Source organism: Pimephales promelas, chromosome 8 (genome assembly GCF_988280905.1).
Source record: "Pimephales promelas chromosome 8, fPimPro1.hap1.1, whole genome shotgun sequence".
NCBI lineage: Eukaryota > Metazoa > Chordata > Actinopteri > Cypriniformes > Leuciscidae > Pimephales > Pimephales promelas.
Genome location: NC_142776.1, coordinates 27119941 through 27137940, shown reverse-complemented (window position 1 = coordinate 27137940; position 18000 = coordinate 27119941). Strand labels below are relative to the sequence as shown.

The window sequence follows — 18000 nt, the reverse complement described above, 5'->3', positions numbered from 1 at the left end:
TAGTGCGATGTTTGACTTTAGCATTGGAAGGCAAGCGTAACATGACCAATAAGTTGCCACCTGTTTTAGCAAGACATTACACACAGAAGACAACATTCCTCCACCCAGGTGAGCAACCACTAAGAAAAGATGTTAAAACCAATTCTCGTCCAGGACAACTGGAAGCTGCTAGGGGCTGATCTTGGTCAACGGCTTATTTTCCCACCTGAGATTGCCACCACTAACCTCCGACCAGATATTGTATTGTGGTCTGGATCAGCACTCATTGTTCAACTGGTAGAGTTAACAGTGGAGGATGCTGTAGATGAGGCATATGAGAGGAAGAAACTGCGGTAAGCTCATCTGGCCACTGAAGCAGAACAGCGAGGATGGAGAGTCCAGGTTTATCCAGTGGAAGTGGGTTGTCGAGGTTTTGTGGCACACTCTACAACCCGGTTCCTCAGAGACATCGGATTCAGTGGCCAAGAGTTGCGTCGCACAGTAAAGAACTTATCTGAAGCAGCAGAGAGGAGCAGCAACTGGCTGTGGTTGAGACGGAAATATTCCGGCTGGCTGTTTATAGACCGTCACATTAGGGTTTCGTAGAATTCTTGAAAAACTTGAAGAGTCTGTTGGTTTATTTGTATAGTTTGCATAGTAATTGCAGTTATATGGTAGTATGCCAAACGGAACCGTTGCCACTGAACCTACATTAACGAAGACAGCCTTAGTCAAACGCGTTGGCGCCTATGGTTGGGTTGTGAAGAGATTGTGAGATTGCGGTTAGGTCACATGTGAAATACGAGGAAGGAGCAACCTCAGCAGCAGGAGGGATGCAAAGGTCAGTAAGCTGGGCTGAGTTGAGTGGGAGACAGAGGGGGGTGACTCTGGCATCTGGAGTCACTGTCGAGCCTTCTTGAGCACTCTAGTCGACGAAACAATGAGGACGGAAGGTGCCCAACTTGAAGACCCTAGAGATGTCCCCTACTCGTCGTGCTGGCCCCTGGGGAGACCATACTGTAGCTGCAGACGTTGTGTTGTGTCTGCAGCCATTAACGCCGGTCAGAAGGAGATTCACATCACCAAATGAAAAGAAGCGTAAATGGATGGAGAAGCTAGGTATCTGTAAAGCTATGTCTTAGTTTGTGCTTATCTTGGCGAAAGCCGAGTACAAATCAGCATGGAGTTTTAACATCTACTCTTGTGTAATGGAAAGCAATCAAAAATATAATATTTTATGCTTAGTATTGTATTATGCCTTTACCTTAGCAACGTGTTAACAGTTAACACTATTGAAATCAATTGCTGCTTATGTAGGCAGTAGGCAGCAAGGCAGTTCAGTAGATTTTGGAACAGAACTAATGTCATTCATTGATTTCAAAAGCTTATTGTAAGCCCTGGACAACTGTTAAGATTGACTTCTTCTTGCTAGTTTTTATGCTAGGTTTCTACTGAAGTAAAATGACACTGAATGCCATCCAAAGGCCTCCCCCACATCATCCTTATCGAGTCTTGCAGATATAAAGGCTCTTTCTTTGCTTTACAATGTTCAGGAATTTTCACATATCTACATTTGCTGTTTCTTGACTGGGAAACCTGCTACAATTTCAGTCACACTTCAAATCATACAAAAATAATGGGTCACTATTGGACTGTGCTATGTAACAGTGCATTTCTTCTCTGATAAATCTCACTGTTCCATAAAATAAGGCCTTGCTTTTTTGATTTGCTTGGTTGGTTGCAATGTACTGCACAGCCCAATGAATACAGCTGTAAAAGTTGGAAATTCTTTCAGCGATATTATGTCCAATCATAAACGCATGTGTCTGTAAATGGATCATTAGAGTAAAATGTCAAGCCAGTAACAGCATAAAGTCTTTAATTGCATTTACAAATACCACAAATAATGTGAATACAAATCAGGACAGCCCTTATGAAGCCGTGAATTTTTAAATACGCACAGTTCAGGCATTTATAGCTGTGGAAGAGAAGAGTTTAAACTACGATGTAAAATATACCACTGCACTATGCTAATATTAGAAAATGCATATGATAATGTTATAAACTACACATGGACCCCAAAATATATTTTTATGCTCACGCCCACAACTGTGGCCATTAAGGGAAAAATAGGGCCATTTTGTTGTTGATTTATCACTGCAGCACATAAATGTGCAAATAAAAATATCGATTATTGTTATGACCCATCTAGAATCACCATAAGATAAGCAGTCAGCTTCTAACAGGATGTTGATGTAATGAACCCAAGTGGAGTTTATTTAATATGGTAAAAAACCAAAGTCTGAAACATGAAAATACCAAAATTATTAAACCATAATCATAATCCTTGACTATATACTATAACCTGACACATGAAACATACAACAGCAACTTACTTCAATACTCAACAAAATTACAGGGCAAACATGAGGGCTTAAATACATGGACCAATGCAGACTAACAAGAAATACCTGTGAACAATCAAGACGATAAACCAATCAGAACATGACACATTAGTTAAGGGAAGCACAAGACATTGGCTGCATCCGAAATCACATACTTCCCTACTATATAGTAAGTGAAAAACAGTATGTGACAAAAGAAGTATGTGGGAATTCACAGAATTCATTGAAGAGTAGGCAAAAAGTACCCAGGAGACCTACCTCTTCGGGTGACATTCTGAAGTGTGCACATGATATACACTTTACTATCCCATGAGGCCACGGGAGAGGATTTATAAATGGCAGTGCAGCGACACAACTGGCACTGGTAGGTCATATGATAATGACACCATGGCGAATGTACTGTAGTACGTCCAGATTACATTTGTACTACACACATTCATACGAAAACGAAACATACTTTTTTAGCAGTCATGAAGTGTACTTGTACTTTTTCAAAATAAGCATGTACTCAAGAGAGTTTGTTATTTCAGACACAGCCATGATCACATCATGAGGGGTAAAGGTCGGGAGTCAAACCATAAAACAAAACTAAGACAAATTTCTAAATAAAAGATATGAAAGCATGAACAAGACAAACAACAAACATGACACTATCATTAATTTGTTTCCAAAAACGATGAACCTTGAAGGAATTACAGACCGTAATATAAACAAGCATGTCCATTTATAGCTTTTATTAATATTTTGAATATTTTTTATATATAATTTTCATAAAGTTGTTTTGTTTAACTTTTCTGAGATTTCGGTAGGAGTTTGTTTTATTTTAAGTAATGAAAAATATGGTTTTAGTTAAATATAATAACTAAAACCCTCAAGTGAAGTCACATTATTACATACTTAGCAGTAAATTCCCAACATTCAATGAGTGACTGAAATCTTGCCCATAGGACCATGGTGATTTAGTTTGTTTTGGGCATGTGAAAGCCATCTTTAGTTGTCTTCAGTGAGTGAAAAGCATGCACAACTGGATTAGGGAATGATTTGGTTGGTCAAAAGTCAATTCCATTCGTCTACTGGGCTCTGAAAAACTCCTTGGTTGCATTAGCAGCATTCATCTTCATTACAGCTCACATTACATTAATAAGCAATCACATCACTAAAGTCAAGGGAGACAGAATTAGCCACACATGCCTGGGGCATAGCACACAGCCATGTCTCACAAATAGGGTGGTATACTTTGGATCACAAGCACTCCTTTTTTCCCTGTTCTGTTTTTCAAACTGGTGATTTGGACAAATAGCCTCTGATCAGTTTATCCTGCTGCTTAATGACAACATGCTTTATCAGAACTGACACATCTTTGGTCCTCATGTTGAGAAACTTCAGCAACAAACTGGAAATGCAAACGGCTAAAATTAACTCACGACTTTCTGACAGCTTTCCTGTGCGTGAAAAATGCAACAACACAAGTTTTGCCAAAAGCTACTGGCTGAACAGCCAGTTTAAACAATGAAAGAATGTATGAAAAAGGGACTGTAATTGCGACATTGCTCACAGATTGTTTAAATAGCCCTTAAATTAAAGTTGAAGTTTAAGCTGCACTATAACCTTTTAGTAAATTACTATGTTTGCACAGAATGCAGTAGTGGACTCTTGGCCTCATTAGGCAATAACAGGAAACCGTCATGTAAACACATCTATTTGAGACATGGACAATTTAAATTTTGTCACATTATTGAAAACGTATAGCCTACAGACTTGGTTGCTTTTTCCATCTAATTAAAATGAATGGAGACATTTTGCACATTCTAATAGGACCACAGCAACATTACCTCAACCAATGATGTGAGTTTAGGGCAGGGCTACACTGTAAAAAAATATACAGTATATGATAAATAAGCTTTGACTGCATTTTTTTTTTTTAATTGCTTTGACTCATCAAAATAGGAAGATTCAAACCATTTTTTAATCGATATAAGGTGATTCTACTTAAAAATGGAAGGCAGCATTTTTTTCTTGTTTTTTTTATTTATTTTATTTTTATTTTTTTAACAGTGTATCAGTTTGGTCAACCAATGGCAGACAGGGAAGTGGTTGAGAACCTGTAATTATTTTGGGCGTTTGGTTTGATGACGCCAGTGTCACACAACACAAATTGCACAATTCCAATTTGCTTCAAGCTTTATTTTAGTAATATATATATATATATATATATATATATATATATATATATATATATATAATAAGAGTTGTTAAATTACAAAAAAGTAGTAAATAAGGTAAATTTTGATTCCATGGAATCGATAAATTTCATGATTGATTATTTTAACTAATATAAAGTTTGAAGCAAATTTTTATACATACAGTAAATACAGAGTCTATATACAGAGATTTTATGTATAGCATCATGCATAACATGTAAAAAACAATCCATTAAATCCATTGGATCCATTAGAATACATGACCTTAACCAGCTCAAGATAAAACATCCATCAAAGATTAATATTCTACTAATCATTCATGCAGCTATAGAGCTTAAAGCAACCTCTTATGCCAACACAATAACACCAATCCCTCTCTCTGCCTACAAATTCATATAAAACACTATAGTTTAAGGAAGGGGAGATCTGAATGTAAACATACTGTCGTTCTTCGTAATTTGCAGAACAAAGTGGTTGTTCAGGACACATTAGCTCAAAATGTGACTTGACAAAATGACACATGAAGTAAAGGCATTACATTGCCGCTCGAAAGCTCTAACAATTGCATTTTGCATAAACATTCTAACATCTGTGAGCTACATGACATCACCTAAACCGTCTTATTTATATATTTCTTTAGCTTAATGTCTTTAGAGGCAGCATATGAATACCACCTGTGTAAAATTGGAACTTAAAACTAAACATCTGGTGCGAATTCCAACAGGAAAATAAGACAACGCTGTGGCATATAGTTAGACAAGACAAACTGAATTTCATGACATCTCATTTCAAGACAAAACAGTGCAAATTTAAAATGCAATAGTTGATTCTCATATATATATATATATATATATATATATATATGTGTGTGTGTGTGTGTGTGTGTAGGTTTATATTACATTGTGGGGACACATGTCCCCACAAGGATAGTAAAACCTGAGATCACCTACATTGTGAGGACCAGACAGTGTTTTGTTTTTTTTGTTTTTTCACTTTTTTTATGTTTGATTTGGCTGGAACTGAGCACCATGTCTGGGTAATATTCATGAGAGGCTGAATTTGAGCATTTTAGGAATTAGTATGCTTACTTAGAGATACAATCGCTGCACACCAACTGAAACAATGACTTTCTTTTTTATTTGCATGAGTGGTTGCATGTGGAGGTCATCATGGGCATTTGAAATGTTAACATTATTTCAGTTAGCTGAGGGATCTACATGACTTTCACAAAATGCTGACCGAAGACTATCCGAGGATTCACTGGGGAATGAGTAACAACAACAGTAAATGATTCAAGGTGTTTGTCACACATGGGTCAGTTGGGATTTGATTTTTTACCGCAGGTCTAAACTTATCAGAAGATTCTGACATTGACCTGTAGGTCTTCATTTAGATGTTATTATGGTGTAAATGCCTGGAAAAAAAAAAATCCTATTCATACATTTCTACAAATGTCCTTGTGGCTTCAATTAAGTTCCAACTAACATATACATGTTAAATGCATTAAAACACAGAATTAGGTTTCAACTAATAAATTAGCTTATTTCAATTAGTGGTCATAATCTGCAATTAACCTGAAGGTCAGTTCTGCACATACCTAAAAGCCTTAATTATTTTCAAACCGGATTATTTTAGCGTGTATTTAATTACACTGATTACCCTTGAAATGTCAGAGTCGAGTCACACTATCTGCAGTCGTGTTAGGCTAATGAATCTACAAATACAAAGAAAGGCGTCACAGATGTCACATCATCAGAAGCCCAGTCAGGTCTGCCCATGCAACATTTTACATATTTATATCTATATAGATTTTTTTTTTTTTTTTTTTTTTACCAGATTTTGTGTAAGAATTTATTTTCATCTAGCCTACTTGAAATGTATTGGTAACCTATACTCATACTCATGCCATTACCCTTAGATACAGCATATATTACTATACTCTGATGCAGAATTTTTTCTTTTCTTTTAACTGTTGAGTGGTGAATAAAAACATATTAGCTCTGCACATTTCACATCAAGGATTTCTTTGAGCAAGGAACTCTGCTGCGCACTAGCAGAGTAGTCCTCTCGCATCCTTCTCACTTTTATTTTGAGGCATAATGGTGAGATAACACCATTCTCTTCTGAATCAAGCATTGGTGCCTCCATTCCAGCTAATTCTTTCCCCAGCTCTAGTGGGTTAAAGTGCTCTGATGATACATTGGGATTATGTCTATCCCTTTCCAACTCTAAAGCAAAATGTTTTGAAGGGAACAAGATAAGTTGTTACTCCTTCCATTAGCTGTCACTGTAAATCAATGTGATCAACCGAAACATCAACCTGTTGGTTCCAGAGAGGTCTATAATGCCTGGAAAAAGCCATCCATTAGAGTAAATGCACGTGACTAAACAAAAAACGGCAAAAAACAAAAAACGGGTATGTAGCATATGTAGAATAGTGTGAAAAAAATAGTGGGTATAAAATGGAATTGCACAGTGAAAATGGTCATTAAGCTAAAGAAATTCCGGACCACCAGACTCAGCACTGAGCTGTTCCTCTATCTTCTCAGCTTCACTCCTCATTAGAGAGTGTCAATACAATCGACGGGGAGGAGATGTGATATGACTTATGACTTCATCCTTGTCATCTAGCCATTCCCGCTCAAATCTTGACATTTCCAAGTGGTTATCTGCCCATTAGTCTGTGTTTGCATGATAGTAAAGGGAGCTGGCATTTGATGGTCTGAACGCCACATTTATTCTGGTGTGAGTGTCGGGCTATCTGATTTATGTGCTCTCGCTGTGCCATGATTCAGCATATGGTATATACAGAGACAAAGAGATTAATGATCCCCGTGACCGCAGATGAGACAAAATGACTTAAAAGAGAACAGAGGAGGAAGAGAAACTGTCAAGAGTCCTTCCCCCTGTATATGGTGGGAGGCAGAGCCTCACTATGAGCATGATGGGTAAAGTCAGTATAATTCATTAATGCTTGGAGTGCTCATTACTGTCTTTTCACACTTTGAGAGACTCATTACCTGCATAATAGAAGACTCCGTATAACACTGAGACCATTCCTCACTGAAAATTAATCATTCCATCCCAGACAAAAAAGGGAATTCTTTCGTTAAATATTAAGGAACTCCAGTACCACAAATTCTATTCTAATTTCCATCCAAGTCGGCCTTGGAGATAAGACGACCGTAGCTCTGTTTCAAAATCTAGTGAGCAGTCAGATGCCACAACAAGGAGGATCTGAAGCGGAATTTAAGATGGCAGATGACCAAAATGTGGATTATACTGTCACGGTTCGCAGGTTTGCCTGTTCATGTTTGTGTGTAATGTGCTGGTCTGATTGCCTATCAGCTTAGGCCCTGTTTACACGAGAACGCTCGCGAGTGAAAACGTAAAAATATTTTATCGGATGTGCCTTTCGTTTAAAAACGCAAAAAAGTGAAACCACCCTCCAGAGTGGAAATCTTAAAAATGCTCCACCGTCGCGTTCCCGTGTAAAAGGTAAAAACGCAAAAGTCTGCTTGACAGTGAAGGTTGTATGCAGGTGCGTGGACTTGGTGTTGCTGTAGTTTGCACTCTTAGCCGCCTGGAGTGCATACTACATTGAATTTCACATACTTTGCATCCATTTGGATGCGAATTTCCCACACAAAACGATCGTCTAAACGCAGAATAAAAAGCGATGACGCAACGCCACTTTTGCGTTTTCTCTTCAGAATCGTTTCCGTGTAAACATAGCCTTAGTTACCAACTGCGGTGATGAGCTATCAGATCAGCCGCAGGTGCGGCTCGTTAATATGTCCTATAAGTAGTCTTGTGTTTGTCGTGTTCATTGTCAGATCGTTCTGAGGTTCATGTTTTGTCTCCTTGCCCTGTCAGTAGTTTTCCGCACGCTTATACGTAGGACTTCAGTATTCAGTGATCTTTGTGCACTGCCACTTCCGTTGAATCACGATCTCGCTGGCGAATTGATGACGGACTACACTAAGTTTATTTATACGGCATCCCTGGTAAATTAGTCTGATTCACTAAAGTGCCGGCTGCAAACAAACGTGCTACCTTGTTTTATTTTAAAGTTTAAATCCAGTTCTTCCTTATACTCAATTCAGTCGGGAATCCATGAAAACTTAAGTAGGGTTGGCGTTGTTGGTTAGATTTACAAATTGTAACAGAGCAGTGACATATATAGCCTTCGTCTCAGCCATTGTTGAACTGCGTCGGAAGTGGACATGCACAAAGTTGACAAATCACGCCCATGAAACCTGGAAGCGTGGCACAGACACAATGTGCTCGGGTAGGGTCGGGTCTGCATACCTGAGATCTACCTCAGGTATGCTAACACTTACAGGCACGAATGTCCTTGGGGAACTTGTGGAGCCTCTCCCCTCTTTTGATGTATTCATACATCCCACACAAACACAATAATTAACCATTTTTGCTAGCTAGCTCTCCAATATCACTGCTAGCATACTTGCCGTTTAGACTAACAGTAACTCTAGGCTTGGAGCATAGACCAGGCATAGACAGTAAAAACTTGGAGTCCCTTTTATGATGTCATGCCCAACCTAGTAGAAGGGAGGGGGCATGCTTAAAACCACTGTAAAACGTACCAACTTTTCATATTATAGGCAGCATTTTGGTATAAAAAACATAAAATAAACAATTGTGGGTGGTTCTTATCTTTATGTTTAGTAAGCACATTGCATAATCTTCGTGAAAAATTTTACCAGCAATTTACAATTTAATAAACTGCCTTTTCATTCGCAACTGGATCTTGTGTTTCTTTCCTGTGATGCATATACATTATATATTTATATATTATATACTTAATTCACCCTTAAACCTAATCATACCACCAAACCTGACCCTAACCTTACCTGTATCCCACATCAATAGCAGCAGAAGTGTTTTGTAGTACATTGCACGCATATATATATATATTATTAAAATAATAATTGTTTGACTTGTACTGCATGATATAATGTAACTAAATGGGTTAAGGTTAGATTTAGGGGTAAGTTCAGGGTTAGTACCAGTTATTACCCAGTTATAGCAATTACCCAGTATGCACATGGGGAACAGGATTGTAAAATAAAGAGCTACCATTATAATTATAATAAAAGGTAAAGTTATAAAGGTGTGTTATAAAAGTTATAAAGTTATAAAAGGCAAGTTTTCCTGTATGCTTTGCAAGATGTCTGCTATGGAGTCTCTGCCCATGTAGAGCTTTCCAAATCGGTCACTTACAATATCCCATTTCAGTTAGGAGGCAGACAGTTGACAGCCCCACTAGGTTTCAGAACAGAATTCCAGTAAGTATCTCCAGTAAGAGAGGTGGAAAAGACTCAATGTCATTTTCATGCGATTCAACACTGACAGTAAACAAACATAAACAAAATAAGTATATGGTACTCACAGTTGACTGTGACTCTCACGGTCTTAGTGTCAGGTGAAGCAATGTCGTTTTCGGCGCCGCACTCATAGTCCCCTGCTTGATCCCGAGTGATGCCTGTGATATTTAAATACTCCCCACTTTCGTACTTCCTGGCTGTAAACATAAGAAAACAAACAAGCGCAATCCTTCAGAAGAGTTCTTCCACAGCCATGTACTAATCTATGGCTAAATGCTTAAAGGTACAGTACAAACGACAGTAAAAAAAAACCTAAGAGCACCCAGAAAACTGAACAAAAAAAAAGGTTTAAGGCACTTAATTGCTTTGTTGGCAAGATATCCAGTGGGAAGCATCTCCCTAATGAGCCGTATTCACACAGTGAGGAATATTACTGGCGTCAAATACTGTGAGGAAATCAGAACTGTGCCAATATGACAAATATGACTTGAGGTCCTTGAGTAATGAGAGGCAATAAAGCACAGCATGAGGCAGCCATGCTTCTATTGGACTAAAAACCTCCCTGGGTTCCCCAGACCAGGATCCAACCTTATTGTAATATTCCTCAGTGAAATCTATTTATACTCTACTTTACAGTGAGGTGAATCTGTCTCATGGCACAGAGAAGTAAATCCTGCACTGGCATACAGAAGAGGAGCCTTTGACTCAGCAAAAAACCCACAGAGTAAAAAAAAAAAAAAAAAAAAGCAAGAAGAGCGATGCAAAAAAAAAAAAAAAGAAAAAGAGAGAGAGAGAGAGAGAATGGCAAGGTTTTGGGAGGGATGTGTTTTTACTAAGTAAAAAAGTGATTCAAGATCTGACATCACAAAGTTTTAAAGGGATAGTTCAGACAAACATGAAAACTTTGTCATCATTGACTCACCCTCATATTGTTCCAAACCTGTCCTGTATAATGTTCTTGTTGCTCTTTTCCATACAAATAAAATTAATAGGGATCAGAGTTTTTAAGTTCCAAAAAGGACACAAATGAAGGTATAAAATCAGGTATGTTAAAATGGTTCATGCACTAGCCATAAGATTGCTTTGCAGTGTTTTCCACAGGAGTTTGTGAAACTACGGTGGCCCTTTAGAAAGGTTTTAAATATTTAAAAGTCTATTTCGAAGAATATTGATAAAGTCTATTTCTTCACTTCTTCACTTCAATTATGATCCCCCTTGAATTTTTTTTATATCTATGAACAATTTCAGTCATAATTCAAGCCCCATCATAGCACAGAAACTGCACTCATTAAAATTACAAATGACCTAGCCTCTGACCAAATTAGCCTCTGACCAAGGTTCCATCTCAACTTGATCTTAGGGCTGCGTTCAACACTATAGTATACTAGATCGATTGCAAAAAATTATACTGGTATTCAGTGAAAGACAATGCAGTGATTTGGATCATATTTAGGTTACCATTTTGTATATTTAAATGGGGAAATATCCAAGTTAACATCAGTACATTTCGGAGTGCCGCAAGGGTCACTTTTTGGCCTTCCGATTCATTGAAAGGATCTGACTGAAAATAAAGTTGTTGGGTTTTTTTTTTTTTCAAATCAGACATTTCTTCTCTCATAAACTTACATTTCAAAAAACATTATTCTGACTAGCAACACTGATAGAAATACAAGAGCTCCAAGACCAAATTATTCAATCCTTGTGTAATTTGCATAAATATTTGCGTGTTGCATGAAAACAATTACACCTCTATAGTAGGTAACAAACTGAAAAATTGAACGAAATAGTTTGCTTTGGGGTTATCAAGAAACTGACAAAGACGTGTATCTGAGCTGACAAGGTGCTATTTGGCTCCCAATGCTTTACAAATGAATAGAGGCAAAGATTGTAAAATAGGATAAATTGTATCAAACGTACTCATGCAAAAACAACTCATATTCAAATGTATAAAGATGAAAAGAAAAATAGGACATCAGAGGAAGTAAGCATTATAGTATGAGATTTCTCACCCAAAACTTAAGGAATGTTTGTTTCTTTCACCATAAAAACTACAAGGTTTAGCAAGACATCCAGCAGCCTTTGACCGAGCACAAATTAAAGATTTAAGCCAAAAATGTTTAAAAGATTAACTAAATCAAACTGTTATTGTAACTAAAACTATTGAAAATTGTTTTCATTAACTGAACTAAATCTGAAATAGATTTCGGAAAGCAGAAAGCTCTCGGATTTCATCAAACATATCTTAATTTGTGTTCCGAAGATGAATAAAGGTCCTACGGGTATGGAACAACATGAGGGTGAGTAATTCATGAAACAAAAATAATGTTTGGGTGAACTAACCCTTTAATATTAAAGAGTTGGTAGTATGAAAATAATTTCCATTTTAGTCCTGTAAATACATTAATATTGTACATTTCAGTGTCTATGGAAACGCAAGTAAATGTATGTCGTACACGTAACGTAAAATACATTCAAATACTCAATGGATCTCAATAACAGCAGTGACAATCATCACATTATTGAAACAACTGTTCTCAGGTAAGAGGCAAACTTACAAAATTAACAAACATTGACTCCAACCTACCATATTTCTTCCTCCAGCTAAAAACCAGAGGGATCATTATCAGTGATTAACTCACTCCATAATTCCCTTAGTTCAGTGATTTATTTTCTTTTTTCTAAAAGAGACTTCACAATGAACTATCATTTATCTTACTGATTACACCAAAAAAGGAAATTAAGGTTTAGTGACATTTAATAAAGAATGGATCCTTTGTGAAATCAACCAACTTGATCCATCAACCAACTTGTTTGCTGTACTACATAAAAACAGACACACACACACACACTGGAGCATTTTAAAGGCTCAAGGGACACTGATTATGTGCCAGAAACGTATTCAAATGTAAACTTGCCCCTTATCATCCGCAATCTCGGCTGGCTGCCGAATTGTGCATGTTGAGAGTTATTTGAAAAGCTCAAGAGAGACTCGTCGTATAGCCTCTGGGAAATGTCATTCCAGCCAAATTAGCCAAATCATAGCAAGGTTAATCTAGGATTCCACATTGCTCTGTGTTAAGTGCAGTCACAGTAAGCACTTTCCCACATTGTGTGGAGAGCAGAAAGTACATTTCCTTAAGGTCTGCCTGCTGCTGATATGACGAGCGCTGGTGAAGAATACATTATGGGCTAAAGTGGCAGTTCTCTGTACATTCCTTGCCTTAACCTGTGAGAGAACACTGCGGCAGCCCAAATGTTGCATTATGAGAGTCTTCCCCCAGGCATTCATTGAGTTGTCAGCAATGAACCATCAACCATCATTCAACCGCCACACATACTCGCTCTCTGGTTCACACACACACACAAAACTCACATGCTCCTGAACCGCCTCCACTTTTCCATTCCCGGTATCTCACCTTAACCCTGATAGCCTCCTCATTGTCCCAAAGTGCCCCAAAACAATCACTGAATATCGGTCCGAGCACTTTTTAAGAGCTGGTCTTTGTATTGAAACCATTTGGCGATGTTTAGACAGACTGTCAGTGCCGAGTACAGAGCTATTGTTCGGGAAACAATAAACCAGAGTAAAGACAATTTTGGGAGGCAGAAGCACGAACAAAGGATTGACAAAGGGACAATTGAACGCTTCACTGTAGCCTTATCATATGAGAAAAAAATAAAATCTGAAGTGTTATAGTCAGCTATTTGAAAGGTCAGAGTTCCTTATATCCCGAGGCCTTAAATCACAATGGAAAAAGCTTATGAAAGCATGTTTGGGATCAGCCATGCTGGGCCAGCCTGTACGGAGAGCATGAGGCCGCCTTGTAGCCCCAATACGCCCCTATATAGGGCTCACTTTAGGATCTATCATCATCTAGCGTACAGCATTTAAAATCATGTCTATAAGGCAATTTCCAACGCCCTGAGTACTGAAAGTATTCAAATACAGTGCGATTTAAAGCTTAGACAAAGAAGATGCTCATTTACAGTTCATCAGAAATCATTCAAAATCTGTAGAGGTGGAGAGAGTGCTGCATACTTGAAAGTCAGTCCAACATGATTGCAAGTGTTTGTGTGTAGTGTGGTTTTAGTTTTCGTAACTGAAGTGCAAGTTATTTACAGAATCTAAAACATAAACATTTTTCATATGAATAGCTTTAGAAATTAAATTGACAAAGCTTTAAAAAATCGTTGAATTCATGGAATTAATAAGTCGATTTTATTGTAATCTATGACATCAAATACATTAGTTCAATAGCATCACATTTAATGCATGCATTGTGTAATCTTTCTTTATAACCGTTTTATTCTGTTCTGTTTTATGGTGCTGTATTCAAATGTTCCATTACTCAAAATATCTATACCATAGTAAAAAGTAATTATACAAATATATTTAAAATAAAACAATTCTCACTGTAAAATTCTAACGTTTCTAAATTTGTACATATGTAAATACATTCATATTTTAGATGATGTGAATACATCCATATTGTACGTTTTAGTCGTTTAATACTTGAGTAAGGCTAAAACGATTGGTCGACATTGTCGACAATAAGAAATTGTCGACAAATATCTTTCTTGTCGAGTAGTCGTTTGCTCTAACGTGACCTAATGTAAGGGTGTGCATTATCATGATTTGACAGCTAAGAAGCTATAGCGCTAGAGTGTAACGCGGACTGCAAATGCGACAAATGCTATTGCGATAAAAGAAAAAAAACAGCGCGAATTATGACGGAGTGCAAACGTATCCGAATTAGCAAGGTTTGAGAAAGTTTCACAAAACTTCAAACCAAGAATTGTAAAAAGATTGCAATTTTATACTTATAATATTGGTTTGCAGATTAATATTTTACCATTCTTTGTGTCTTGAAGTAAATGTCCCTTTTTTCTGTTTCAGTTACAAGAAAAGCAGTGGTCCTATTAAAAAAACGCTTTTTGTGTGTGATTTGAGTTGGTCCGAAATCTGAAAATTTTAAGAGAATGACCTGTTTAGTTGGCTCAAAGTTCATTAAAACAAGCATTTCAAAAGCTGAACTGATTTTCTTTTTTTATGATATAGTAAGAATATGTATAACTCAATGTTTTAACTAATTAAAAAATCTGAATAATCGTTCCAAACCTACTGATTAGGCGGTGAAATAATCGACGATTAGTTGATTAATCGTTCTAATAATCGTTAGATTAATCGATTATCAAAATACTGAATGCACTCAATCAACAACCATTTATACAGTAATAAATACTTCTTGTGGACCAAACCTTTGAATCAGATGGAAAGCTGTTCAGCGTTATAAGTGAAAGGTCTTTATGAGGTCTTCAACGCATTATGTCTTTAAAAGGTCTTAAAGAGTAATTACCGCTTAGGTTTATATCAATGAAAAGACTACGGTATGCCAAGAAATAATTAGAGGCACAGAAGTCAAAGGTCTGATGACACACACACACAAGAACGAATGAGGCCAATTGCATTCAGAGTATTTCAGCAATTAAATCTAGTGGCTGTAGGTTGATGGTTCAGCCTCCTGCAGGGTCATTCAAGAACTACTGGAAATCACAGCCCATGAGATACGGTGATTACAGCTCTGCGTTTTTACTACAGTGCTGCCATATATGCAAAGGTAATAGTAGCCGACTTCAATAAAATTCACAACCACTCAAAAATACTGCTGTTGTACTGAATTTTCAATTTGCTTTGAAAATGTCCCCAAATTGCTTCTTTAACAGGTGAATACAAACTATGAAAGGTAAAGATGAGGTTGATGCGTCCACACCATGTTGTTTACGCTGCGGCAGAGTGATAACTTAATATGAAAGATGTATTTGTGAGAGCAACAGAAAAATGAAGCGATAATTGATTAAAAGCCTTTCCTAAACTCAATTATGGAGGGTTTAGAACAGAAACATGTTAGTTTCATCACCTTAACCTTCTGAGCCTCTAACTCCACCACACTGAACAACCGGGACAGGCGTTTTTACTCTGTTTTAAAGACGATGTGAAATTCTGTCTAACATATTAGAATGTTTCATACTTGAATAGTTAACCCTCGGTCATTGTAAACCCTGGGTAAACGTAATCCTGGGTTATCTTGCTTCACATATCACACTGCTCATTATTTACCTGAGCTTAACAATTAATCCTTGATATTCATAAGTTGACGTTTCACACTGGACATGCCTAAACCCCAGGTTAAAGTCTTTATACATTTGCAGTGCCAGTGTCAGATTTGATGAATGCTACACACAATATTTTTCTCTAGCATTGTGCAACCTCATATTATATTGCTGACTGTACTACCAAGTTTAACCTGAATGGGCTTATCAAACTACTGTATAAAAGGCAAGAATGAAATAGTGTCTTCCTCACTTCAGTTGTTGTATTTTCTGTCACCATTGGACATGTTTTACCTCAAATGCTGAAACGACTGTTTATTCAACGTGCTGTGTTTCAGTTAAAGCACGTGAATATGAGACACACAATTTGTTGTCTGTTGCTAAGCATCTGGTGTTCCATTCTAACACTATATCATTTCACACTATGGTTTAACACCGCAATGCAGGGTTAACACCACAAAAGTGGTGCTATCCCTGCTAATCTTGCTGCTAAATTACTAAGTCTGAAACGTTCCTTTACCAGAGGGTTAAAAGTGGGGTTTACAATGATGAGAACCTGGGGTTAAAGAGGTACTTCAAGGATTAAAGGGTTAAAGAGATACGAGGTAAAAACGATATAAATACTGTTCGTTTTCTCACACAAACCGCTCGATCCATGTCTTAGGCCATCAATGTGTACTTACATTTACGAGTCATTAAATCATGTTCAATTTGGACTTCTCTGTGCATGCTCTTCGAGGAGGACCCCATTTACCTCCATTATATGACTGACAGACAAGAACGGTTTGACCTAAAAATATCAAAATTGAAAATACTGTGGAAACAAAAAGACACCTACACCTTGGATGCCCTTGAGGTAAGCTAAAACATATCACAAATTAATTTCAAAGTGAACTATTCCTTTAAGCGCAGTGTGAAAAGCCCTATTGTAGCATATTTTACAGTAACTGCTTTGAACTCACCTGATGGGGTGATATGTCTCCAAGAGATTTTGGGCTCTGGTTTCCCACTGGCTGTGCAGATGAGTGAAACATTGCTGCCTTCGTTTGCAGTAATGTCCGATGAAATGTCATAGATTTTGGGAGGAACTGTGAAACAAAACAAACAGTTAGATCAACAAAGCTGCAAATGAGCTCAATGCCAAATGTCTGGATCTAATGTCAAGCATAAACAACAAGAGTCAATATAGCTGCAAGCAGCAATTATAGAGGTCCAAACACAATACCACTATCCCAACAAGCTCATAGGTCTGTCATTCATATTTTAAAAGAATAATTGTTCTGCTTTAATCTTTTAGTTGGACATTGTTAACATTGTAAATATTGTTGATGACTAAATGTAGCAATATAGTTTAGAACAGATAAGCCTATTTAGTTTTGGAAGGGTTCCACTTAGAAAGATGTTCTATGTATGTGTGTCAAATTCTGTAAAATTCGTCATTTTAATCAAGGAGATTTTTGATAATCATTGACTTTGGGAGACCAGAAAATCGTCTTTCATGGTTTCATTCTGACTGGGTGAAAATCCTAGGATTACTTTACAATTATAAATCCTAAGGGTAATATGATTTAAATAAATAATATGTGTATTCTTAGTCCATTAGCCAAGAGACTGTTGTGTTTGTAATTTTTTTTTAGGTTGTTCAGTATATTTCATTGTAAGACAGAAAAAGTATACAGTAACAATGCTGACAAAAAATAATAATTCTCAGAATTGTATGACTGGACCCCCAAAAATATAAGAAAGAAGAAATTAATTGGTATTGTCAAGCATTTTCGAATACAGGGTGTCTACAGATATAAACAAGATAAATGTAAGACATTTTAAGACCTTTTTAATACCACCTTGGATGAAATTTAAGACCAAACCTGTGATGGAAATACACATTAGGCTATACTACATACATATATGTAATACTTAATGCGTTCAATAAAACATCTGATTTGGAATTCTTCA

General features: G+C 37.0%; 1 protein-coding gene across 3 annotated transcripts in view; it reads right to left on the bottom strand.

Annotated features, from left to right (window-relative positions):
- The window catches only part of negr1 (neuronal growth regulator 1), a 135314-nt gene that overhangs the window by 76302 nt on the left and 41012 nt on the right, over window positions 1-18000 (bottom strand). For all 3 annotated transcript variants that reach the window (XM_039647690.2, XM_039647691.2, XM_039647692.2), the window contains exons 3-4: window positions 17007-17132; window positions 9999-10130 (exon numbers count right to left, since the gene is read on the bottom strand). In XM_039647690.2, coding sequence (XP_039503624.2) covers window positions 9999-10130; window positions 17007-17132 — 258 coding nt within the window. The remainder of the gene's footprint in view (window positions 1-9998; window positions 10131-17006; window positions 17133-18000) is intronic.